This window comes from Camelus bactrianus, chromosome 29 (genome assembly GCF_048773025.1).
Source record: "Camelus bactrianus isolate YW-2024 breed Bactrian camel chromosome 29, ASM4877302v1, whole genome shotgun sequence".
Classification (NCBI taxonomy): Eukaryota; Metazoa; Chordata; class Mammalia; order Artiodactyla; family Camelidae; genus Camelus; species Camelus bactrianus.
Genome location: NC_133567.1, coordinates 22,845,583 through 22,873,347, shown reverse-complemented (window position 1 = coordinate 22,873,347; position 27,765 = coordinate 22,845,583). Strand labels below are relative to the sequence as shown.

Here is a 27,765-nt window from a genome sequence, read left to right as displayed (position 1 = left end):
TGCCCTCCCCCTCCCAGGGCAGCTGGCCCCTCCCCGGCTGTGCTGCCCCTGAAAGTTTTGAAAACATCCCTCCCCCATCTGACCTTGTGAGCTTTCAACTGTAAATTACATTTGTCCTAAATGTCTTGAGGACTATGAGTAGGAAGAAAGAGAGGGCTTAAAAAAAAATTAACTTCTGTAAAGGCAAGCAGGCAGTTTGAAGAACCCTGAGAAGCTAATAAAGCAGAATTGGTGTTTGTAAGACACATGGCCAGTAATGCTGGAACATGGCCAAAGACGGGTAGCTGGTCCCCTCCCCACCCCCCATCTTGGGGCAGAGACCAGAGAACAATCCTGACAACAGACACAGTGTTGTGGTTCTACAACAACAAGCAAATAATAAGCACCTTGTTAAATTCCGACCCTTCAATAAGGCACTCTGCATTTTGTTTTTACCATTTCAATCTTATGTTGCTCAGATGAGAATCTGCCCTGATAGTATTATTACCCAAATCACAAATAAAGAGCCAACTCTCAGAAGCCGTGAGGCAAAACAAAATGCACAGTGTAATTAAGCCAGGACTTAACTGTTGTGTCACACAACCAAAAGGAGTGCTGGTTCTCCCCAATACTTAGTTCAAAAATTGTATCAAATATTCCCAACATGATTTTGCATATATAGTATTTCACTTTCATATATATTGTGTCAAATTCTTAACTAAAGTGTCAGAAATCCTCCAGTCTCTTTCTCAGTATTTCCAAACTGGGAGAAGCTAAATAAGATGCAGTCAATGTAAATTCTGTTTCAGTTGCTGAAAATTACAGAGAACCAGTTTTTCAGCACAGTGCCCAGCACTTTGAAAGTATTCAACACACAGTAGAGGTTCTTATTATTATCTTTATCATTATCCACCCCCCACCCCCAATTACAGACTCGGGCTCAAAACTCAAATTCCAACTGAAACCTCAAAACATACTCAAACTCAAACATACCCAAACTCCTGGGGTACATTTTTGGTTGAATCATAATGAACTTACCACTTTTGTGGATTAAAAGTGCATTGCAGATCAGCAGTTTATACAGTTCAATTTAATGCAGATTTACAATTAGATTAATTACTAAAACAAACTCATTGTTCCCTAATCATTCTACTATTATTTATTCACGTGAGGTTCTTTATGTCTATTGTATGTGTATAGTAGATGTTTTATGTAACAGTGCACTATCACACATCTCTTCTCAACACTGGGTTGAATGATGTTGCAATGGTGGCTTAAAGTGGATCATGGTGAGAGTATTTCACCATGAAAATAGGCAATTGCTGCAAATCAGGGCTTGATTTGTTGTTGTTCTTCACCTGGACTTAAGAAAGTCTTAAGGAAAATGTTACTAATGCAAATTAAACTTGAAAGTGTGTGGTATGTCTAGTTACATTGTGAATTTCAAAAAAAAAAGAAGAAGAAGAAATAGTCTTTCAGTATTCAAAAACCATTATGTGAGTCAGCAAAGAAGCCACTCATGTTACATATGTCTTCACTGTTTCCTTTTTGTCCTATTCATTAATGTAAGTAAAAGTCAACAACAGCCGTGTTGGAACTACACTTGTTTGTCAACTGCAGTGGTAGATTGACTATAGATACTAGAAATGAATAAAGATGAGTGAAAGTGTTGCCGGAGATTAGGTTCTTGCCTTGTGCAGGAAAGAATTCAAGAGTAAGACATGGTAAAACAAAAGCAAGTTGACTTAGGGAGATACACGTTCCACAGACAGAGTGTGGTCCAACACACTCAGCAGGCAGAACGGCTTAGAAGATGCACACTGCATAGGCAGACCGTGGGCCATCTCAGAAAGGTGAGAAGGAGAGAGACTGAGAGGTGTGGGGGTGTTTAGTTTAAACTAAAAGCAGATAAACACTCCATAGACAGAATTCAGGGCCATCTCAGAAGGCAAAAGAGAGCAACCACGAGGTGCAGGGTAGTTCGTTTTTATGGACTCGGTAATTTCATATGCTAATGAATAGGAAGATTATTTCAACTATTTTGGGAAAGGGGTGGGGATTTCCAGGAATTGGGCCCTGCCCACTTTTTGATCTTTTATGGTCAGCCTAGGAACCCTCATGGTACCTGTGGGAGCACCATGAGGCTCAAGGTCTACTGGAAGTGGAATCTTCTGCCATCTTGGTTTCAACCAGTTGGTCCTGTCCTCAGTGGCTGTGTCATTCCTTCAATGGCTGTGCCCTGCCCCCTTCCCTCCTGTCTCAAAAGCATACTGTGAAAATCAATGGACTATATGGAGTTTACAATTAAGAGTATTATTTTATTGTTATTTGTAAATTGAGTGATACACATTCTTTATATCAGTAAAATTTATGATAAACGCATACACATATTTTGGATTGAGAACCAGTTGTTAAACTTGTACAGCACAACACAAAATCTTCATAGTTTTGCTTAGAACTAGCCCTGAATGTTGACATGCTCAAAAGGGAGTGGATTTTGTGTGTGTGCAAAAAATTTCAAGTTGTCATATTTTATATTTACATGTAGAGACAAGTTCCAATGTTTCTTTAAAATGATAGAATGTTAAGCCTGGACCAGATATAGTACTTGTCTCCTTCATAACATCTTATTGTTCAGCGACCCTATTTAATTTCTTATTACAAAATCTGTTCTAGGGCAAAAATTTTAATCCAATTAGAAAAGTACAGAAACCAGTCACCACTCCTAATATTTAGATAAAATATTTATGTAAGCATAGCTATAAAGCAAAGGTAAAAAGTTCAAAACCCTGTTTATTTTAAAATATGAAGGGCCTTCACTTACTTTAGTCAAAATTCTATATTCTGTCTAGCAGAGAAGTGAACATCTACCTGAGAAAGTTGATTTTTTCCCCCTTACATCTTGTTCAGTCTTTATTGTTTTCTGCTCACCAGAGTAATGCATCCTTTTTGCAAAGATTTTTAACTATTACAGAAATAGATGAGATGAATGTTCCTCTAGTACACTCCTAAGAGGTAGCCACTGACCATAACTTGGGTGAACACTGAAAGAGGTTATTCAAACTCCAAGCTATTTGCTTTGGAGTTTAATACTTAATTTTTCAAAAGGTCATTTTGGTTTTGAACCACAAGAGGTCACCATAACATTATAGCAGGCATCTTTTTATTTGACTTACCTGTCAAAAACCACGATTCAGCTGAGTAAATCTGAAGGTATAATTGGTTTCATTCAACAATTCATGAACCTGGAAGCATCCCATCCAGCAGGTTGAAGGGGGCTCCCAGAAGTGGTACAAGACAGTAGGGTTTTATAGAAAGGATGGTGGGACAAGGAAGTCATTAATACGAGAAAAGAAAGGATTATTTGGGGCAAGACATCTTCCTTTTGGAGGGAAGGGACGCAAGGGTTTTATCATACAGATTGCCTCTCCTTCCTCTGGGGTAGGGGTGTGTGCAGAGAGAGCCCACGTGCTGACCAGAAAACCCCAACTGCTTGATTCAGATTACATTTCTGTGGAAGGCTGGAACCGCAGTTAGGTTAGGTATGAAATCTAGGTTTGGCATCTTGAGCTTTTGCACGAGTGACATCTCTTTAACATGCATTACCTGTACACTTTTTCATTTAAAAAAAAAAAGTCACATTGAAGTTTAAACAAGTGACTTCTGGTGGTTTGCGTGGATGTTTTTAGATCTCTCACCAAGTAGGGGAGTTCTACCCCTCCCTGTGTCTTACTCTGCTTCCCAAACCATCCCCGGTCTTCATCATAATGCAAATCCTTCTTCTCTTCCTCCAAAACAGCAAATGATTTTTCACCTTTGCTTTTGTTCTTTCACAACCTGGTTCCACTTACCCTACATGTTCACTGCAACTTCTCTTGTTTCAAGGACCTGCTCTTGTAAACAAAAAGAACAAAGTTCCCCAGAGGGGTGAGTCACAACCCACTGTAGTCACCCACCAACAGTATCTCGGAATTCAGGAACTTCAGGATGGAAAAAACAAGCTGTAACATTCTGTGTTTTGGATTAAGTCCCTAGATAGTTAAGGTGCATATTTTAGGAAGAATTTCAATGACCCCAGCTTCTTGCCTTTTCCCAGACATAGAAAAGCACTGACTTAAGACATCTGTTCTTTGTGATGAGTAGTAATCTTTTAGCAAGATGTATGCTTGACTATGCAGTCTTCCCCCACCAAAAATTCATGTATGTACTGGTTCCTTCCCTACCCCTTGGAGCATTTCCTCAGAGCCATCTGAGGGGCTGTCCCCAGCCTATAGTCCTCAGTAAGGTCCCCGAATAAAACTGAAACTCAGTGCTCTTAAGTTGTGTATTTTTTTTTCTTCAAGTGGACAGTTTCTTGAGAGATGTTCTGTGGGGGTAAAGAAAACGGTGAACGGTTAGACAGGTTATCCCGTCTTGGCCAATCAAAATGCATATTAACACACTGAATTCTCTGAGAAAACCTTTGGTGATTAAAGTGGCTTAACATTAAAACAGCGTTTTCCAAACAACTGCCCAGGCAATGGCTTCCTTTGTTTGGGCAATTAATGTCTTTAACAATCTGAAGAAGTAGTCTTCTTTAGAATATTATTTGAGAAATTCTTATTTATAACATTAATCATTTTTTAAAAAGTTATAAAATTCATATATCACAGTATTGTATAAATATTCATTTTTCACTTTAAAAAAATTTTACATTTTTGAATTCACATGTATTTTAAAATGTAACAGCCTTACAATGTTCTCTTCTCCCTCCAAATAGTTCCTATTTTTAATTTTTTCTGTCTTGATGGCGGTGATCCCAGGACCCGTGTTGCTACAGCAGTAGGTTTGTTTGGTAATCACATGAACCAATGATGGAAAATTCACCAGTGGGAATAATAAATAGCATTGTTATGCTGAGACCACTATTTCTAGAAGAAAATAAGAACTAAGAAAAATGAATTATGAGATAGAAAGGTCATTAATTTACACTTTTATAAAGGTTATTATTACACATTATATTTGCATTATTAAAAATGTCACAGAAGAAAGATTTATAATCAGAAAAGGGTTTATACATATGAACCTTATAATCTTAGAATAAGAAGGGATATTATCAAAGATAACTTGATAAAATGTCATACCAACTGAAGAAATAGGGAGGACCTCATGGCTTTTTGTGGCTAATCATTCAATTTCCAGATTTCTCCGAGAACTAGAAATATCTATTTCCTAGTAAAGAAAGACATGCTTGCATGGAATTCCAACCAGCTAGATATGTTTCTGCAAGATACAGGGGTTTTTTTTTTTTTAAATGGCTTTTTTTTGTTTGCCAAATTCTCTTAAAAATTGTTACAAAAATGGCTTTTTACATATTTTAAGTTATCTTTCTTTATTCTGGAAAAGAAATTTCTTGATGTAAGAGGTCTCTAAATGCCGCATATAATAGAATTATAAAACATATAGGGAATTACGGAGAATTTAGGAACATCAAAACTGCCCTCTTACCTTAAAGAAAGGGAAACTCAAAGTTTAAAAATGTATGGAGTTTTTTTTTTTTTTTTACTGACATCACAAATGGCAGAATCGGAGATAAAACAAAGATATTCTAAATCTTGGTTTATAAGTTATTCTACTATTTAAAAGGAGATTTAGAAACTATCCATAATTTTATACAAATATGGAGTTATTACTCAAGTGACTTTAGAGCTAAGTTCTGAAATGGGACTATTCCATAGAGGGAAAAACCTGTACTTCTCCATTTCCACCACTAGACGGCAGACTACTAAATAACACACAACATGGGGTCTCAAGGGTCTAGAGGGGTAGATACAACCAATGAGAAAGAGCGGTGAGTTGCAAAGCCACAAAATGTAGGTGGTTAGAATGATTTGGGTGAGTTGGGATTTACTTGAGGAGAGTAAGGCCAACACTTTCCCCTGCTTCACTTCTCAAGCAATGAGAGCAGGTCTAACGACGCTTGAACTCTGGGATATAATTTGCTTTGGTGAGCTTGCACCTGCCTGGTGAGTAGCGGTCGAGACAGTGCTTGATGGGAAGTTAGAGAGGCTGGCTACACACTGCATTTCAACATCCGAATGGATCCAGTGCAGGAGGCCTTTCTCAGTACAATGCAAAGCGCAGAAATAAAGGGAAAAATTAAAAGACTTCAACACATATACTTAAAGTATCTATGTGTCGAAGGGGATAGTGGTGTCCACCACAGCGGAACTAATTCAACAACAAAGAAATAATCAAATTGTGGATTATCTATGTGATGGAATGCTAGTCAGTCATTTAAAACCGTCGTCTAGAAATTTTGGCGGGGGGTGGGGGAATATAAGGATACTGATAGGTGGAAAAAAAGTTATATTGCATTCTATACATCATGATATTTTTTGGAAATAAAAATATATAATTAATGGAAACAATGACATTTATATACATTCATAAGTTTAAGTTATTTTTAATGGCTAGCTTTCTTTTTTGCTGTTTTCAAAAATATTGCACTAAGCAACTGTTACATCTGAAATTGGAAAACAATGAAACTAAAGTAAACGTAACAGGAGGGTTGGTAAAGCAACTTTTTTGCAGGAATCGGTAACTGATGCTTCTGTACTGGTCCAAGCCATTCAGAGCTTGCCCACCACTTTCTCTCTCCCTCCTACTCTCTGTCTTTGTCTCTGTCTTTGTCTCTGTCTCTGTCTGTCTCTCTGTCTCTCTCTCTCTCTCTCTCTCCCTCTCTGGGTGTTTTCTTATCCCTGTTTCCCTGGAGGTGATGGCATTTGGGTGGGGTTTACAAATTTACTGTGGCCAGTTTTGCCATGGATGAGTAATAACATTGAATGTGGTTATGATTCTTTGGTTTAAATGTATGACTTTGCGATCTGAATGTCTAAAACAATATTTTCAAATTGTGGTTTATAGACCATTTTGCATTGGTTTGTTAAAAATGCAGATTCTTGAGCTCTTTCCCAGGCTCCGTGCATCTGAAACTTGGGGGATGGTGTTCTGGAATTCATATTTCTAACTAGCTCCCCGAGTTATTTTTATGCACATTAAAATTTGAGAACCGTTGGTCACGCCTGGGATCAAGCAAAAGGAAAATGCGACTGAAAATAACAAATTAGTGAATGCTTTTAAACTCTGGGTGTTTATTAGATCCCTCATCTGAGCTATTTTTCCAGCTGATGGCTATATATTCAGTATTTTAAAAGGCACAAACATATAGGGACAAATCAATGATAATAATTTAATAACTTAAGAGCTCCTCCCTCCCCAAATGGAAATTTACTATTTTATTAAAGCACCCAGCATGCAAGTGGAAATTGAAGTAAATAAACCAAGAAGCAATGTCTTAAAAAAAAAAACCAAAATGAAACAAAACTGGATTTCAGAGATTAAAAACTTCACATAGTGGACCTGACAAATTTGGATACCAGAGGAGCTGATGACAGGGGACGAGATTAGGTCTTGAAAGCTTTTGCATCTTGGCCATAGGCTCTTCTCGGGCGGAGGGCTGTGTCCTACATTCTGAGACAAATGTTTGGAAGGAAACCGTGACCTCCAATTTCAGTCCACAGCAGGTTTTCCCAAAATGCTGGAAAGAGAAAATTGGTCACAGACTCACAGTCGGAAAGAAAAACTTTGCCAAGGAGGCAGCTGACAGTGTCCTAGGAAGAGAAAGTTATTTCCCTGGAGAAAGAGTCTTGTGTGGGGATAACAGATTATGAGAAGAATCTCTCATCTGTGTTGTGGAAATGCCCTGAAACCACAAGTCAATCAAGAACCAAGGTTCTTTTTTTTTTTTTTTTTTTCTGTTAACTTCTTCTGGAGCCTTGTTTGAATTAAACTTTGCAGCAGGGAAATCCAGGGCCTTTTTTAGGAAATAGTTAAGAAAGGTTGATTTATTTAAGTTAGAAATTGGTCTCTAAGCCACTGGTTTTTGAAATGTTTATGATAAACTGTGCAGACATTCTTGGAATAAAAGTTTTGATTTTTGCTTGTTAAAAAAGCTCATTTAAAAAATAGTTTGTCTAATAGAGAACAACCTTATGGTTACCAGGAAGTGAAGGGAGTGGAAAGGGATACTTTGGGAGTTTGAAATTCGCAGATATAGCTACTGTATGTAAAATAGATGGACAAGTTTCCACTGTAAAGCATAGGGACTATATTCAGTATCTTGCAGTAACCTATAATAAAAGAGAATATAAAAAGGAACATATGTATGTATATGTATGACTGAAACATGCTGTACACCAGAAACCGACACATTGTAAATGACTATACTTTCTTTTTTTTTAACATTTTTTATTGATTTATAATCATTTTACAATGTTGTGTCAAATTCCAGTGTTCAGCACAATTTTTCAGTTATTCATGGAGACTATACTTTCAATTTAAAAAAAAATGCAAAAAAAAAAAAGGTCATCTGGGTATTCAAATACAGTTTTCTTTGCATAACAATTGTCTTGGTACTTGATTATCTTTGGCAGCATTGAGAACTGTACCTTGAGAACCTTTTCCTACAAGGAGATCACTGACAGAGGGCCCAGCCAACCGTGCCTTGAAATCTATCTCTGCATTTTTGCAGACATAGCCTCCCTGGTGCTTAAGTGTGGTGGGCCCACTCAGGGAGACCTATTCCTGAGAGTCAGGGGACACTTCTCAGCTGACTTTGTTGTTTGAAAGCTGCTAAATTCGGGGGAGATTCATTATGGAACACTAGATAACTAATACAACGCCTTAAAACCATTCACTTATGTTAGCTTTTAGTGTAATTTGCAATTACTATATATAAGATATCACAATAATGGTATTTACTGAACATTTATAATATTCCAGGTACTAAGAGCTTTACATGAATGAAGTCATTCACAACCACCTTATGACACTTGTGCTGTTCTTATTTCAGATTCATAGGTAAAAGGACTTGGGGTACGGAGAGGTTAGGTAACTTTCCTAAGGTCATAGTGCTGGTAAGTGTGTTAAAAAGGACTTGAACCTAGAAAGTCTACTTTCAGAGCCAAGCGCTCCTGAGGTGGCAGCCAAGCTGTCGTCTGGGGCTGTACTCATCTCAAGGCTCAGCAAGGGTCGGAGAATCTGCTCGCAAGTTCACTCCTATACGGTTGTCACCAGGCCTTGGTTCCTCGCTGTTTGTTTGCTGGCTGGATGCCTCCTTCCTCACCGTGGGAATTTATCTCTTTATTGAGTTAACGAATGAAATCACACTATATAGATTTGTAGGTTTTTTTTTTTCCCATCCAGAAATATATTGTAAATATGTTTCCCTGTAATAAACCTATTTCTAATCACCATTTTTAAAAGGCTTTGGATGCAAACTGTCAACTTGAGACAGCAGAATTCCTTTAGGCAAATCAGCTAAAATATCACAGAAGAACTCTCTTACTTTAGCTTGTTTCTTTAATTTATACGCTGATAGGGAGACTTCACTCACGTGTTGGCTGTTGACTTCTTTGATTCATTACTACTAAAAAAAGCCAAATGTGTGCTTCTACTTCACAGCAGAGAGCTTACCTGCCATTTACTACTATACACTAATGACAGGGAAATGGGGTGCGAGAGGATGGCCGTGTCCAGGGTCTTGGCTGAGTCCCTTGGGACGCACCTCGTCAAGTGACGGTCCTTGGCTTCGCACAGGAAAGAATTCAAGAGTGAGCAATGGTACGGTGAAGGTAGATCTATTCAGAGAGATACACACTCCATGGGCTGAGTGCGGGCTGTCTGTGAAGGTGAGGGAGCAAGAGACTGAGGTGTGGTGTTGCTAGTTTTCATGGGCTTGGTAACTTCATACGCTAGCAAGTGGGAAGGGACTGGGATTCCCAGAAACTGGGCCAGTGCCCTCTTTTTGACCTTTTATGGTCAGCCTTGGAACCGTCATGGAGCCTGTGGGAGTGCCATTGACCACACTAATACGTTACAGTAAACGTATAATGAAGCTCAATGTCTACTGGAAGTCAAATCTCCTGCCTTCTTGGACCTCAGAGTCTATTGGGAGTTGAATTCTCCACCATCTTGGTGCTAATTGCTATGTCATTCTTTGAATGGTTCTGCCCCGCCTCCTTCCTTTCTGTCCCACCAATACTATCTTCTTCTCTTATAATTATAAGATAAATAACTTGTAAAACTTGACATTCAACAAAAACTAAATGCTCTTTTTTTTTCCAATGCTAAATGGAGAGCCATGCAAGTTAGCGGAAGTGATTCACTACTGTAGCAGAGACAAGACCTCTTTGGTAATTGAAAATTGCTTACTAATTTGTCTGAATTATCACAGTTTTTTGTTTTTTGGGGGATAATGAGAAGCAGTCTACCAAGGACAGCAGGAAGGTTTCCCCCATCTCTGAATTTCACACAAAGGCATCCTACTCAGAGGCTCTTTATTATTGGTTTATGGGAAGAAAGCTCAGACAGCAGCTTTGGGCTGTTGGTTCCGTGTTTTGCCTTGTATGTGAAATTGGTTTGAAAGAGCCCCACGCTAGTTGTCATGACAAACACAAACCCTGCACTTTGGGGGAAAGGAAGTCAATAAACACCTTCAGACTGATGTTTCAGGCATGAGATCACTCCAGCGAGAATTCATCCCAGTAGGAAGGCTCTAAAGAGAAGGAAAACTTGAAAAACAAGACAACTGCAGCTATTCCAAGAGGAACTCATTCTAAATGAAGCGAATTCTTCATTTTATCTGTTAACCATGCCTTTCAGTTTTATCTTTTTATTCTTAAACTATAGAGGAAGGTATAGAATTGTTGGACTTCCCAGTATATAACTCCTTGGGACACCCTTAATCTCTTGTTTTGTCCTCTTTCTTTTACTGACATGTATTAAAGACTGACGATGGACTAGGATACAAAAAGTGTATAATTTTATTTTTTGTGTTTTGCGCAAATATTGTTCATGTAGAAGAGAAGTGGAGTTTTCCCTAAATTGCAGTGTAAGTCTTTGAGTTATTGATTTGGCATAATTTTTTAAATCCTTTCAGTGCAAAATTCTTTAGGGGTTGGATTACAGTTTGTGGAAGGTATCTTTCACAAAGCAAGTTACTTAATTAAATCAGTTTGTGAACTAGAAGCCAGAGTGTTATTCTGGGAAGGGTCTATGGGTTCAGAATCTCTATTGCCCAGGACTCAGTGCTCCCTTCTAACTCTGCTTTTTAAGAACTGGGTATAGGAGGGAACCCGGCCCTGAGTGACAGAGCAGTGTGTTACATATTGTTATGAATGTTATGACTGACTGTTTAATGAGAATTTGTGACTTTGGGGCAATGAGTGGAAGATGAGGATGAGATAAGATTGTTTTTTTTTTTAGAAGCTGGAGGTTCAGTTTATTTAATGCTCTTCAGAAAAACACCACTGGAATAAAGTTTAGTGCAGAACCAGACGTTAAACACCTTTTTTCATTTACTTAACTGGTGTGTTACAGAAAGCCATTTATAAGCACTAAGCACATGGACATAAAAATAAAAGTTCATTTGTAAAACCAGCCTTAAGTCTAAAATGTATTTGAACAACCCTATTACTTCAATTAGGTTACAATATGTAATTTAAATAACTATAAACTAGTTAATTAACATGTAAATAGCATGTGGTCCCAAACACTGTTTGAGTGGTCTCCAGAACAATGAAAAATTTATACACAATAAAGAGAAATACACACCGGAGACTGCAGTGGGACACCACTCCCCACGGGAAGTGATCCTTTCCGATGGGTTAGTTAGGCTGAAAGAACAAATGGATGATGTGTTAACATGTTAACATTTCAAAGCTTGGAGAAAAGCCCTTAAAAGTAACAGTTTTGAATGCGTAAGTAGTTAAGTTTTGTCTCCAGTCACGGGATTTATATGGTCAACAACACTTCCAGGTAATAGGTTGTGCTTTCCAAAGGAGAACTAAGCAGTGGTTTCTATTGACCGTTTTCTGTATTTTACAGGGGTTAAAAACCAGGGACTGTCTTAGCCAATTTTCAGGGAACCTGGTTGGGTTCAGGCTTAGCAGGAGGCCCTTGACAAAGCTCTCCCAGCATGGGGTGGGGGGCACACACTGAGGGCCTGCCCCACGGGACCGCAGGGGCCTGTCACCCCTGCCCGGCACCGGGATTCATGGAGGATGCTACCCATCCACTGGGCCGCTCGCATCCACACTGCCCCCCACGCTGCTCCCTGCGCGGCACCTGAATGATTCACTTCTCTCCATCTGCTCCCTTTTCTTCTCTTTTCCATTCTGTTTATTTTTCCTTTTCTGTGAATTCATTCGTGAGCCTGAGACACGAAAGCACAAGACATTCGCCTGCTTCTCTCTGTTTCCCGGTACTCGGAGCTTTCTGAGGGCTCTTCGTCATGAACAGTCTGTATTATTTGGTAGTTAAATGCCTTTTCCGGGATGGGTTCATTTTTCTCTTGGCTACACCCCAAGTTATATTTTAAAATTTCCTTCCAAGTACAGTTCTTCTGGGCAAATCCATGACAAATGGTCTGCACACAGATGCTCTCTGTTAAGCTAGACTAAAAGTTAAATGAAATTAGAAAGGAAAGGACCGTGGAAAGAGCAGTAGGCTGGAAGTTGGGAGACTTGACCTCCAGCTCTGGATCCATAACTGTCAGGCAGTTTAGACAGAAATGAGCACTGGCAGGGGGAGAGGAAGGGGAAAGGAGCAATCCAGAGCACAGGGAACCTGAGCTGTCAATCAGTCAATCAATCAATGAATCCATCACTCACGAAACCAGGAAATAAAAACAGGAAAAATGAGGGGGACGGCACCACTTTTCCTCTCTTGGATTGACCTGCTCCCCGTTCTCAGGAGTGCACTATCTTTCACTATTTTTTTTTTCACTAATAAAAATTTTGCTTATCACACTTTTTTGTCTCTTTTCAAAAATCTTTTTTTTTGGATGACTGAGAACCAAGGTGATTCTTATTTTGTTTCCCGGTAATGCAACTTGCCAGGGGGGGGGCCTGATCTTGTCGTGCCTGCTCCTCACTGAATGTCACTCCCCACACGTCATCTGTATGAAATGTATCAAGGTAATTATATGTAATCAATATATTGGTAGCTAACCAATACATGAAATATGCATTAGAATGATATTTATAAAGTATATAATATACACACATACCCACATATATAAATAATTATGACTACAAGGATGAAAGACATAAAATACAAGGTTATATACTATGTAATAATTACAGTTAATAATACAATATATTGTTACTCAATATTATGTATCATAAACAATGCGACATTTTCCCCCACAGCTTGTTGTCCTCATGTTTGCATAGTGCATCGGGCTGGGCTCTAGACATCTGGGTTTGCCCAGAATTTTTCTGCCTCAGATGCATCACCCAGAGGGTGATGTCTTGCAGCTGTAGGGGTTAGCGGAGTGCAAGACACAGGCTAGTGCTCTCAGTTAATGCCATAGAGCACAGTGAATGCTATACTTTAACCTTAGAGGGTTTAAAAAGTATTACATTTAATGTGCATGTCGTCTGGCTATGGGTGAGCTCCGCCTAGGAGACATACAAGCTTTTTCGAGGGAGGATATCCTTTACAGATTCGTATAACTTGATATGCCCACGTCCCCATTTCACAGATGAGAAAACTGAGGCACTGAGCATTAAGCCCAGGCTCTTGCCTTCGAGTCCACTGTGCTTTTACTATGTCCAGATCTACTATGGGTAAGTGGTCAGTGCTGATCGTGGCGGCCTGACCATCAGCTGGGCGTTCTTCCTTGGAGACCCCGTGAGGTGCGGGCTCTGTCCCGCACTCTCCGTCTGGGGATAACTGGGCAGCCACCGCGGGAGCCACAGGCCCTTCTCCCGGCTGCAGGCATGAGGTGTGGTGCCAGCAGGAAGGTGGTCCTGGAGCCGCCCGCGGCCAGCCCCCATCCAGTGTGAGGGTCAAGGCCAAGGCAGCTGGGTCGTAGGACCTGGGCCGGAGGCGGCGACCAAGGCGGCTGGCAGGATGCAGGGCGCCCAATTCCAAGCCAAGTTCCATCCCCGGGGCCTCAGCAGGTAAAGCACCAAGCAAAGCGAGGGCCTAAGGTTTGGGCTGAGGCTGGAGTGGGGCTGGGCTGGGGCCGGGGTAGGGTCGGGTTGGGGCCGGGCTGAGCAAGGTGAATGCTGACCCAGGCAGCCTTCATGTTCCCTGGGCCTGGCGACCTTAGACAGGCTTTCTGATCGAAGGCCCCTGACCTCCCTCCATCCCCTCTACCCCTTTGAGAGGTAAACCTTCTACAACCCAGAAATGTCTTTCTCAAGGACCCAGCTGGCATTCCTTTGAAATGTAATCACCAGGAAAGACGGGGGCTCCTACTGTCCAGTCTCTGTGGGAGGGCAGGGGTCTAACTTGCAGTACACGGGGGTCCCGGTCACGTGGACAGCGTCTCTCTTACGCCCTCTGGTGACTTCCTGCAGACTCACTCCAGCCTTACAAGTCTCTTGACTTGTTTCCACAATTGAGTTCAGTCCTTCTCCCCTGTTGCAGTAGTTTTGACCTCGATGGCAATAATTTGGAATTCCGTCTTCCTCTCTGTAGGTAACAAGCATCCAGGGCAGTTTCTCTTCTAAAGAGCAGGGAGGGCGGAGGGGAGAGAAAGTTCCAGACCAAAAGGAAAGAAGGAGCAGCATTGAGAAACAGGAGGGGCTCCCGGACCTCTTAGTTGGGGAAACGGCTGCTCACCCCGACAGGGACCCCGCCACCCATATACGGGAGCTGGGCTGTGTGTGAAGGACCTTCCACTACATTCTAGAAAAGGTGATCATAGTTGGTGGACTAGAAACTGGCTTTTGAATCAACCAGTCTTTTCTATTGTGTGTGATTGGAATTTCCTTATCCTTTTTCCTTCCTCAGTGTCCACTTCTGTAAAATGGGACTAATAACAATGCTTACCTCATAAGAATGCTGTGAGGATGGTTAAAGTAATATATGTAAATTATGCAGCACAGTGCGTGGTGCGAGTTCTCATGTAGATATTAGCGCAATTCTTTTTATTGTCTTCCTAGCTGACTGGTAAGAAATGAGCAGGGAAAGCAGGTTGGTTGGCCTGAGAAGTAATTTCCTCAGTGCACCACGTTGGCCAGGTAGAGGAAGGAAATCACAGGGTCCCTTTCCACACTGCCCTGCTTGCTGGGCCACAGCGGTGGGTGGCTCCCCTGGCTGCTCGGGGACACTTCTAGTCCTAGGATTCTGTGGTGACCTCATCATGGTGTTCTGGCCAGAATCTATGCAGAGCCATTTCCTGGCCTCCTCAGAGCTTCCAGTACATGGATGACTGGAGGATTCGTCCAGTTGTGGCTAAGCTTAGAGAAGAACCAAGCTGATCCGGCTGGACTTGAATCAGTGGACATGGGGTCTTGTCAAGATTGAATTGATTGGATGGTGTCTCTGGTCATCGGTAACCAGGGCCCTCTGGTTATCCACCTCTTTATCCGCCCTCATAGCCTCCCCCAAGAGGTAGTCCCTGCCCCTTAGAGTATCAAAGGGTCGTGGAAGCAGAAACTCTCAAGATTGAAAGGGCTTTAAAAACTGACTCAGGGCTCTTCTTTAGCCAATGAGGCATTGCAGCCCAGAAGATTAAGTGACTTGTCCAAATTGGTGGCAGGATTGTGTCTAGAACATAGCTGTCTTTCCTCTCCGTTGTGATCCCACAACAGTAGACAGGTGACAGATCTTTAAGTCTGTATTTTCACTTTCTTTGGAGCTCATTCCAGTTGCTTCTATCAAACAGGGTTGTGATAATATTATTGTTTTCATGTTTCATTTTTTTTCATCGTTTTCAAAAAATTCCCAGTTTGTAGCAGCCGAGGTCACAGTAATAATTTCATTTTCTCTCATCTCTGGGATGATGGAAACTTGCACGATCTACAGAAGTGACTTTGAGGCTGCCCTGTGGCAGAGGGGAGTAGGGAGTGGAGTGGGGGAGGCGGACCTTCCTTGGAGATGCGTTCTCCCATGCCTCATTCCATCCTTAACGTTTCCAAAATACAGGAGATAATTTGCAAATAATATGTGTTTAGTGAGTGATTCTTTCATTCAACATTTATTGCTATCCCTTCCAAGCCAGGAAATGCACAAGATACAGCTGCCCACATCATAAAAATAGTCACCATCCTCATAAAAAGAGTCACCATCCATGGCCATCAAGGTCTTAGAAGCAAAGCTGCAGCTTCAGGAATTTGTTATGGGATGTTTGTTATTCAATGTGAAACCACTTATTTCCACTACTCTAAAAGTTGGCTGAAAGCCCACTGTTTCCCCCAATGCCAGATCACTCGCATTTTTTCACACATTGGGGCTAGAAAGGCCCCTTAACAGTACAGAATAAGTTTCCTTTATTGGAGCTAGAGTGTAATTCCTCAGAAACAGTAATCCGTCAGACAGCTGATGATTTACCTCGTGAGTAAATGAATTTTCCTGCAGTTTTGAGGGCACAGTGATAAATTAGTATTTGCAAAGTGCTTTCATCCATGCTAAGAGGTAATGGGTTGGTCCGTAAAGCAATAGAATTTGAAATGCCTGTGATTACCTTCAAAATCACACTGGGAGTGCATGTGAATGAAAAAAGCAGAGTTGGAAAGAGAAGAGGGGACAGAAACCATTTAAGATTACTAAATTGCTAGCTGTTTTGATAAGGTAATTGGCCAGAAAATTAAATGCACTGTATAGAACAAAGGTGTTTTCTGTGAGCCGGGATAGCCAAATGCCAGTTTTATTCAGTCAGCACGGAATATAAGAAATAAAAAAGGATACAAAAAAAAAATTATGGGAAGAAAAAACTCAGCAATAAAAAATAAGGCCATTTAAACACAGATTGATACTTGCGTTTGAATCGTTAGTATTGAGTATGTGACAAAGAATTACCTTCTCCCAGCGTCCTCCGAGAGTCTATTCCATTTGCTGGCATCCTTCCTTGGGAGAAGTTTTAATTAAAGTGGGAAAAATGCCAAATTATGATGCAAGGAGACCTGGGTTCTAATCCTCAGTCCACAGTTTAACCAATCGGCTAAGCTGATCTTCAAATGTCTTCATTTGTAGAATGAGGGGTTGGATTCAATCATTCCCATTTTACAATCTTTCCGGTTGTAAAATCATAATTCTAAGTCTGGCATTGTCTCAATATTTCTTGAATAGAGATAGAAAGTTAAAGTTTGACAGGATTCTTAAATTTAGATCGACGTTAACAAGGAAAGTTTAAGATCCCTAGCCTTTGAAATCCTAGCTGACTTCCTGGATTTTCTGGGAGATAATTACACATCACTCACATACATCCCAGGTTAAAATTCTGTTTGCTCAAGTTGGGGTAAACCATGGACAGCTTGCAGGCTGCAGGGTAATCCTAACACCGCGCCCACCAGTCTTCTGAAAGCTGCCCTTACACCGGCACATATATAATATAGTGCTACATATATAACAGTCCACTTTCTCAGTGGTCATCTACAAAGAAGTGACCTTGGGTGAGATGGGAGAGGTGCCTGGGGCTGAATGCTCACCGTCAAGTAACCCGAGGAAGACCACTCTTTGTACCCTGTCTCCTGATGTGGTTCCCTCCTTCTTTGGAGAAGCTATAAACAGGATTAAGCTTCTTTTTTATTCTCTCCACCTGGTTTGGTGGTGGTTGTTGCGGAATAATAAAAACACAAGAGTTGGAGGAAGGAAAGAAAATGGTAGCTGGAGGTCCCAGAATTCTTCAGGGAGATTTTAGAGAAGTGAATTTGAAGGGATTGGATTTTGATCTCATCTATTCCAACTACAATCTGGGTGGCCTTGGGAAATCACTTAACTTTTTAAATATCACCCAGCTGGAATTTTGTAAGATAGGATTTTTTAAAAAAAACATACAATTCCTGGCAGATAACAAATATGAAACACGTGGTAGCTATTGTTAGTACAGTGGTTTGTCTTTCTTCTAACTAACTACTTTTCTATCACGTACTTCCATTTCAAAAGAGGATGTGGGGTGGTTTTCAAAAATAATAAACACAATTAAACAACAATAAACAAGGAAAGTGGATGGGGGAATAAAAAGAAAAGATGTAAAACATCAAATTGGATAACTTTGAAAATCATCACTTCAGAGGATAACAGATTTGGCTTTTCTTCCAACAGATATGATATCAAGGCCCTTATCAGCAAGGCTGTCAGGGTGGAGCAGAAAACCACCAAGAAACCCTTTGCAATAAAAGTGATGGAAACCAGAATGAGAGAAGGCAGAGTGGTGTGTGAATCTGAGCTCACCATCCTGTGGCGGGTTAGCCGTCGTGACAGTGTCCAGCTCATGGAGATCTTTGAGGTCCAGGGTTGAGTTTCCATCGTGATGGAGCCTGATGGCCAAGGGAGGGGAGCTCTTCGATTGACTCCTCACCCAAGGATCCACTACAGAGCAGGATGCTGTCAGGACCCTCCAGATGGTTGCTGATGGCATTAGGTATTTGCACGCATTGAGAATAACTCACAAGGACCTAAAGCTTGAAAATCGCTTATATTATCACCCAGGTGCAAAGTCAGAAATTTTAATCACAGATTTTGGTTGACACAGTCTGGGCACAAAAGTGGTGCCTGGACAATGAGGGCACTCTGCAGGACCCCAGATTACATAGCCCCTGAGGTTTTGCTAAGGAAACCGTATCCTGGTGCAGTTGACACGTGGGCTCTTGGTATATTAATCATGTATGTTTCACTTTAGTGGATTCCCGCCTTGTGATGATGAAAGCCATATGAGGCTTTTACAGGGAGATTCTGAATGGCAAATATAATTATATGGGAGAGGTAAGTGCTCAATTTATTCCTACTGAGTTGGACTTGAATAATTCCTCGACCTCAGCACTATTGCCATTTAGGGTGGGATGATTCTTTATGGGGGGTGGGGTGGGGAGAAGGGAGGATGTAGGAATGTTAGCAACATCCCTGGCCTCTACCCAGCTGGTACCAGTAGATACCCTGCTGGTAGATACTGGTATCTATGGATGCACTAGATACACACCTCCCCCCTGCTGACAACCAGAATTGTCTCCAGACATTTGTTAAGTGTCTCCTGTGAGGCAAAGAGCCATTGGCCTCAAGGTAGCAAGGGCCTCGATGACTGAGTTGTCTGTGGTTAGCACAGGACACTGACAAGCCAAGCCCCTTTTGGGACATAGTGTTTTCTCAGTGAAATGTTTAACCTCACAGTTGGCGTAAAATATTTATCCGTTGTTTCAACTTGGAACTCCCAGTGTTGATCATTGTGTTTAACTTTTTGTTGTTTTGTTTAGGGAAGGAAAGTTTCCAATGCTTATGTGTGGGATGCCGGGCAAAACAGGAAATTCATTTCATGTTGAAGAAGTGAACAAATTTATGTTTAACTATAAAGGTTTTTTTTTTTTTCTTCATAAAGAAAAGTATTGATAGTTTGATTATACATATTTCAAGTGTGACTTCTATATGTAAAACTAAAAGCTACATAACAAGTTGAAAAATCACACTTTCTATTCTCTGACAGATTTACTATCTTACGGTACATGTACATGCTTTAAGAAACTCAGACAAATTGGTAATTGAGAACTAAGATTTACACAGGGAGGTAGGAAAGGGTGGGACGAATTCCCAGACAGTTGAATGTCACTGATTATTAAAAACTTAAAAAATGAATAGCCTCATTAATGACCAAAGAAATGCAAATGAAGGTGACAATATCTTTTCTTTGGCTTTCAAATTGATAAAGATAAAAGAAATACTCAACTTAATTCTATTCATTGCTGCTAAAAGTGCTAAGAGGTTAGCAGTCTTGTAGATAATTCCAAGGGGATGAGTTGTAGATTTCTTGAAAAGTAATTTGAAAATACACATCTAGAACTTCAAAAAGTTTACTTATTTTGATCTGCTTATTCCACTTCTGAGAATCTAAGGAAATAATCTCAGGTGCAGCAAAAGTTTCATTCTAATGATGCTCATCTGGGTTTCCTACCAAACTGGAAAATTGAAACGAATCGTCAGAGAATGTTTGAATACATTATGAGACATTCATATGATAGTCCCTAAATTATGCATGTCTGAAAATTATACTGGTATTGGGAAATGTTTCCAATATACTGGAAGGGGGTTAAAAAAAAGGCAGAATCCAAACTGTGTATGGAGTATGAACACAATCATGTGGGAAAATGCATGTGTAGGAAAAAGTCTTGGCGGAAATACAATACGATGCAATACCTTGTTAACAGAATTTATCTTCTGGTTTGCGGATTATGGATCATTTTGGTTTCTTCTCTGTAATTTGCATCTATTTGTGTTCCTGCTTTGTTTTGTTTACAAAGAGCACATATTTCTGTTTGGGCTATCTGTTGCTGCGTAACAAACCATCCCCACACCTGATGTTGTAAAATAAGGACCATTTTATCATGAAAGGAAATTAATTTGTATTGTCTTCTTAAAAGTCCTTCTGTCTATAAGTGAAATTCCAGGTATCGTTAGAGCAGGCAGATAGCTAGATATGAGCAGAGAAAGGGGAACACAGACCCAAAGGCAGGAATTGGGCAGAAAGGAAGGGCACAAGCCAGATACAGGAAACCACGCATCATGTAAGCACCAGGGGCCCCTGGGCAGAGAAAGAAAAGCAGGAACCTTTGGGCTATTAAGGGGTCCCAACTTTTGGGGTGATGAGTGGCCAGAAAACTGACGAAGAAAGGTGAGAAAAGGCAGGAATCTCCAGTGTCTGAGGGTAACCTTTTGCTCATTACGCCCTCATTTCAATAAAAATTAGCCTTGCAGATCAGAGGTACCCATCATGCACTGACATCATGACAGTTCAGATCCAGACTGAATAAGGACAAAAATCCCTCCTCTCTTTGGAAAGGTGGAATTGATATGAACATCAGGGGATATGACCCGAAACCCTTCCTTCCCCAATGAATATTCTGTCCCTTCATTTTTATACCCTATGTAACCAACTTGCCAAAGAAACTCGGGGCAGCTGCTCACCTGAGCCTGCCCGCTCTCCCCTGGAGAGTGTACTATCCATCCTTTAATAAATCCTCACTTTACTTTTTTAACCACTACATCTTGTCTCTGAATTCTTTCTGGGATGGGACAAGAACCTGGAACACCAGTTGCATCCACTGGCAACAGTATGACACATTGTGTGAATTGCTTCTTTTCTCTACAAGGCAGGTGGAAAAGTGAAATAAATAGATAAGAACATCCAGAGATGTAAGTGCTGTATTGCCGATGGTGAAGAGGAGAGGTATGTTTAATATAAATAGCAAATATTTTACTAGACACTTGGCACAACTGTACTGGAGCCCCACTCATGTATATGCAAAAAGTTAGCTATAGTGTTAATTTTTTCTTATTTAAATGGAGGTACTGGGGATTGAACTTAGGACCTCACACATGCTAAACATTCGCTCTACCATGAAGCTATACCCCACCCCCTAATTTCTGTTGATTTTTGGTGTGAAATACATTCTTTTTCATGAAACTTCAATGACCATTCCACTGTGTTATTCTTTTTTTTTTTTTTTTATTTTTCCATGAATACTGCTTAGGTTACATTAATTTGTTTTGTTTTGATGTTTAATCTGTATGTCTTCTTTCTAAGACATTGTAGGCTCCTTGAGGGCTGGGACTCTCATATTTTTCCACTCGTCCTCAATAATATATCACAAAAAGCTAAGCATAGAGAATGCATTTCATAAAAACAAATTGCTTTTTAAAATACTGAGATTCTAATCTTTATCTCCATGAGTAAATGTGTCTCAACTATCACTGCATTGAATATAGAATACAAATTTTAAATTTATCATTAAGGCAAACTATTAGGTAATTCATGAAATTATTAGATTCATCCTGGAATATTCAGGTGGTTTGAAGGCTACATTTATTCTACTCTACTGGGTTTTGCAGGATAGAGGTGAGGGTTCCCCATTCCAGGTGCTCCCTGAAATGCAAGACACAGCACATGGTAGGAAAGGGGTGGGAGAGAGCAAAGCTTTTCTCCCCACCATGAGAGTGAGGACTTGGCTTATGTGCTTGGTCACCAATGCCATCCCAATGGCTTTGGCAAGGTGGCAGGGCTCATGCTGGGGACTCATCCACAATGCTCCTGGAGACCCATCCACAATGCTCCTGGAGACCATTTGAACCTCTTCCTTCTTCATGACAGGAATCATGCTCAGCTCTGGGAACACCCGCATGAAAAATGCTCAGTGTCCCTGCGCTTAGGGATCTCTTGGTCTTGTCTGAGAGACCAAGTTTTACTCTGCATCTCTTCAAATATAAGGACTCTGACACATAGGAACAAAGGCTCAAGGTCCATGGAGCAAAGAAAGAGAGTCTTTCACTGCATAGGAAGGTTGGGTCAGAGTTCCTGAAGGAGGGGACACGTGAGCTGTGACTCGGAGGAAGTGTAGGAGCTTCTGAACGGGAGGCGAGTACTTTCTACATAGAACAGCATATGCAAGAGCACATAAAAGGGAATAAGTTGACTAATAAAAAATTAAGACTTTTAGAGCACTTGTGTGCCTGTGAACACATATTTGTACGAGTCTTTTGTAAAGCAGTGTGGTGTGAAGGTTAGGAGCACAGTCCGGGGCCGTGCTGGCTGCCCTCCACTCCCAGCTCTGCCATTCTCTGACTGTGTGACTTGGGGCGTGCTCCTTAATTCTTCTATATCTCAGTTTCTTCCTTTGTCAAATGGAAGTAATGACAATGTCTGCCTAACAGGGTTGTGGTGAGGATCAAAGGAGCTAATAGATGTAAAGGGCTTAGAATAGATTTATAGTATTAGTTACTAAGTTAGTACTACATTATGACCTTATTATTACTACATTATTACTATATTAGTGCTACATTATTACTGTATTTGTACTACATTATTACTATAGTGCTATATATGTGTTAGCTATTTCTGTTATAATTACTATTAATATGGAAAATATTGGGACTGGAAGTTTGAATTTTCTTAAGTAAAATTTTGTTTAAGTTTGAATTTTGCTTATACGTATATATATGTAGATAGATAAACTTTACTTATCAAGTGTACATTTTTCATCTTTGAAATGGAATAGTGAGGAAAGGGTAGCATTAGCATTTTCATATAAATGATAAATTACAAATTCTTGCCAATGCGTTGAGAATCACATATTCTGGCCTCATTAGATTCCATTATATCACAGGAAACATTTTTTGGTGTGAAATAAATTGATAATAAAACAAGCCTTATAATCATATTAGCTAGTCGATAAGGATAAACATTGGTGTTAAAAACATATTTTAAAAATAACCCACATGGACATTAATAGAAAATGGTGTCCAACTGCTTAGACTCACCTGTGATGTTGTACTGTTAGAAAAAAGCATATTGATGAGCTCCCTTGGCTGCTGTGTTTTTTTGGGGGGGAGGTTTATTTATGTTTTAATGGAGGCACTGGGGATTGAAACCAGGACCTCATGCATGCTAAGTATGGGCTCTACCACTGAGCTACACCCTCCCCACTGATACATCCCTTGGAAGTAACAGATCTGATAGTTATGCTCCCCAGCCATGACCCCAGTTTCTTTCTATTTCGTTATCTCCACTAATATCTCTTATTTTTTCTTTCCTATATTTCTTTTTCACTCAGGTTATTAAGGAAGAAAAAAGAACAGGAGAGCAGAAGATATAATACTTGAATTCCCTTTCATTCTTTTTCCATCATGATGCCAATAATGAACATGACACCCTATCTCAGTTAGGCCGTAATTCTAGTAATTTGGTTCCCATTCCTGTAATTTAGTTCCTAAATACTTACACTTACAAAAAAAAAAAAAAAGTGGCACCCAATATTTTTAAATGATATTTTTATTTTAAAAGTTTTTTTACAGAAAATTTTAATGATTATGAATCTTTCAAATCATACTTCATTTTCTGCATATCATTTTCTTCATCTCTTCTGTGACTTACCTTAAATTGAATGTGTCTGTGTCTTCTTTTAAACTCCATCACAAACAGTGAGTATTTGTAAGAGTCGGGACAGTGGTGCATCACATTTACACTGTGCAGATGTTGCCCTCAGCATCAGGGGCGGTAATCAGAGTGGGAAGTAGCTGTCGGCGTCCCTGATTATGTCACACTGCTTGACCTTGATCTCATCAACGGAATTCATGGAGTTGAGGAGAAAAGAACTATTTGCATATAGGTTTTTACAAACTGAGAAATAGCTGGATTTAATATTATTTTTATATTGCTCATTTTATGGTTTGTGAGGGTTACAATATAGGAACTAGATCTAAATGTATATTATGTGTGGAAAAATGGGTCAACCAATGATTTAGAGTTCATAGGCCAAGTCAATTGTTTGTTACTTTTCTTATCTTTTTTTTTTGAGGATGAGCTTTACCCAATCCTCTTTTAAGTTTCAGTGTTTTCTTTATGAATAGAAAACTAAAAGTATGCTTATTCTCATGTCAAGAGCCTCTTTTTTTCTTTTTAATTGAAGTACGGTTGATTTACAATGTTGTGTTAGTTTCTGGGGTACAGCATAGTGATTCAGTTATACATATATAGGCACACATATATTCTTTTTCATTATAGGTTATTACAAGATATTGAATATAGTTCCCTATGCTATATAGTAGGACCTTTTTGTTTACTTTATATATAGTGATGTATGCCTGTTAATCCCAAACTCCTAATTTATCCCTTCCACTCTTTCCCCTTTGGTTACCATAAGTTTGTTTTCTATGTATATGAGTCTGTTTCTGTTTTGTAAATAAAGTTCATTTGTAGCATATTTTATATTCTACATATAAATGATATATGATATTTGTCTTTCACTGTCTGTCTTACTTCACTTACTATGATCATCTCTAGGTCCATCCATGGTGCTTCAAGTGGCATTATTTCATTCGTTTTTATGACTGAGTAGTATTGCATTGTGCATGTATATACACACCCAATAAACTAGTTGTATTCCATTATATATATATATATATACATATGCATATATATGTGTATATACACACACGTACACAGACACCCCATCTTCTTTATCCAGTCATGTGTCAGTGGACATTTAGGTTGCTTCCAAGTCTTGGCTATTGTAAATAGTGCTGCTATGAACATTGAGATTCATGTATCTTTTTGAATTAAGGTTCCCTCTGGATATATGCCCAGGAATGGGATTGTTGGATCATATAGTAAGTCTGTTTTTTGTTTTTTGTGGAATCTCCATACTGCTTTCCATAATGGCTGTACCAAACTGCATTCCCACCAACAGTGTAAGAAGGTTCCCTTTTCTCCACACTCTCTCCAGCATTTATCATTTGTGGGCTTTTTAATGATGGCCACTCTGACCATGTGTGAAGTCATACCTCATTGTAGTTTTGATTTGCATTTCTCTGATAATTAGTGATACTGAGCATTTTTTCATGTGCCTGTTGGCCATTTGTAATGATACAGTGTTCAAATTCCTTATTTGAAGAAGTCTTTTGGATTTGATAAGCATTGATCTTTATAATTAAGAAAATGATTCTCTATGTGTGTTTGTGTGTGTATTTTTATTTTATTTTATTCTATTTTATTTATTTACATTTCTTCTCAGCCCTCCCACTTGGCGAAGGACTTTATCGACAAACTACTGATTTTGGAGGCTGGTCATCGCATGTCAGCTGGGCAGGCCCTGGACCAGCCCTGGGTGATCACCATGGCTGCAGGGGCCACCACGAAGAACCTTCAGAAGGTCGTTTCCCAGAACCTCATGCAGAAGCTCCTCACTCTCAGAGTCCTGCTTCTGCACAGTCTTCTAAGTTGCCGTCTTATTACAAATCAAGGTTTACGTGGAGCAAGGGAAACTTAATGGTAGAAGAATCACCACTGTCTTCACTTTAGTGAGCGGATGGCCTTTCAAATCATTTCATTCAATTTTAAGCCAGTTGCATTGACTTCCTGAACAGCATTAGGTCAACAGAGACCATTTCATCACAATAAAGTCACCCTAGGACTCCAAGACACAGAAGCATGTGGTTATTGTTGGGTAATGGTGACCTTCCCTTTTAACATTTTTTAAGCTATAATTTCTCCCATGTTTATACAGGAACTATATTAATTCTCCAAAATATACTGCTGTAAAAGATGACTAATATAGTAAATAGTACATAATAGGAAATAGGAAGATGAAAAAAAATAGTAGGAAATAGTAGATGAAAAAAATCTCTTAAGAATTGATGAATTAGATAAAATAATAGATTATAGGAATAAAGGATGAATATATGAGGGAATGATGAATCAAAGACATGGCAGGGATGGTTAGATACAGGGAATAAATGTACTTACCCTGAAATTACTGATTTATATTTATGACCAGTGTATGGTGTTAATAACCACTGGGTAACACTCTAGACAGTTACAAGTGTCTGTTAACTTCATCTTTAGTCTGCAGGTATTCATGGAAATTGTTAATTATGGGGCATATAAAAAGCTTAGCAGGCAACAAAATAAAAATAAACCAGTGGGACTACCTCAAACTAAAAAACTTCTGCATGGCAAAGGGAACAATTAATGAAACAAAAAGGCAACCTACAGAATGGGAGAGAATGTTTGTAAGCCATATATCCAATAAGAGGTTAATCTCCAATATATAAGGAACTCCTATAGCTCAAAAGTAAAAAAAAAAAAAAAAAAATCCGATTTTAAAAAGTGGGCTAAGGATTTGAATAGATGTTTCTCCAAAGAAGACATACAAATGACTAACAGGTGCATGAAAAAGTGCCCAACATTACTAATTATCAGGGAAATGCAAATCAAAACCACAGTAAGATATCCCTTCACATCTGTCATCAACAAAACAAGTGTTGGTAAGGATGTGCAGAAAAGGAAATCCCTATACACTGTTGATGGGAATGTAAATTGGTTCAGCCACTATGGAAAACATGGCAGCTTCTCAAAAAATTAAAAATAGAACTACCGTATGATCCAACAATCTCACTTCTGAGTGTTTATCCAAAAGAACTGAAATTGAGATCCGCAAGAGAGATTGCAGCATTATTCACAAAAGCCAAGATGTGGAAGCAAACTAAGTGTTCATTGATAGATGAATGGATAAGAAACCATGGTGTATACATACAACGGAATACTACTCAGCCTTAAAAAAGAAGGGAATTCTGCAGTATGTGACAACATGGCTGAAACTTGGTCCATTATGCTAAATTGAATAAGCCAGTCGCAGAAAAAACAGACATTGCAGGATTCCACTTACATGAGGTATCTAAAATAGATCAAATTCATAGAATCAAAGAGTGGAATAGTTGGTGGCCAGTGGCTGAGGGAAGGCTGAGGAGGGGAGTTAGTAATGAACTGGTGTAAAGTTTTAGTCAAGCAAGATTCCCGAGATCTACTGTGCAACCTTGTACTTAGAGCTAACAGTAATGTAATGCAGGATAAAACATTTGCTAAGAGAATAGACCTCATCTTACAATAACAAAATTCAAAACAAAAGAGAATCTTAAGAGGCAGTATATTTCCATCAGAAACTTACAGCCTAATTGGGGCATTATTCACTGGAAAATGGGATTTTACTGAATCAGACAACAGTGATTTTTCTCTAGTGTTAGCATGCATCGCCCACTAGAGCTTACACAGGAATATATATGTGATCATCTTGCTTCATTCCTCTACTGCTAATTCTTTTTGGATAGCCCAGGTTTCTTCTAGAATCATTTAATCAAATATCTGGATGGCTCTAAATACCCACCATGGAATAAATATAAATGCTGTATTAAAGGAAGAAAACTCCAAAATTTAGTTCTCCAGCCAAGGTGCTTATGGTCTGACCCCTAGTA

The 27,765-nt window shown here is 39.6% G+C and overlaps 1 protein-coding gene across 1 annotated transcript; it reads left to right on the top strand.

Annotated features, from left to right (window-relative positions):
* Positions 1 to 13,805: 13,805 nt before the first annotated feature.
* PSKH2 (protein serine kinase H2) lies at positions 13,806 to 25,816 on the top strand. Its single transcript, XM_010951960.2, is given in 9 exon segments — positions 13,806 to 13,853; positions 13,855 to 13,988; positions 18,082 to 18,298; positions 18,300 to 18,501; positions 18,504 to 18,655; positions 18,657 to 18,698; positions 18,700 to 18,741; positions 25,530 to 25,692; positions 25,695 to 25,816. Coding segments are annotated over 9 exon segments (1,122 nt in total).
* Positions 25,817 to 27,765: the final 1,949 nt, after the last annotated feature.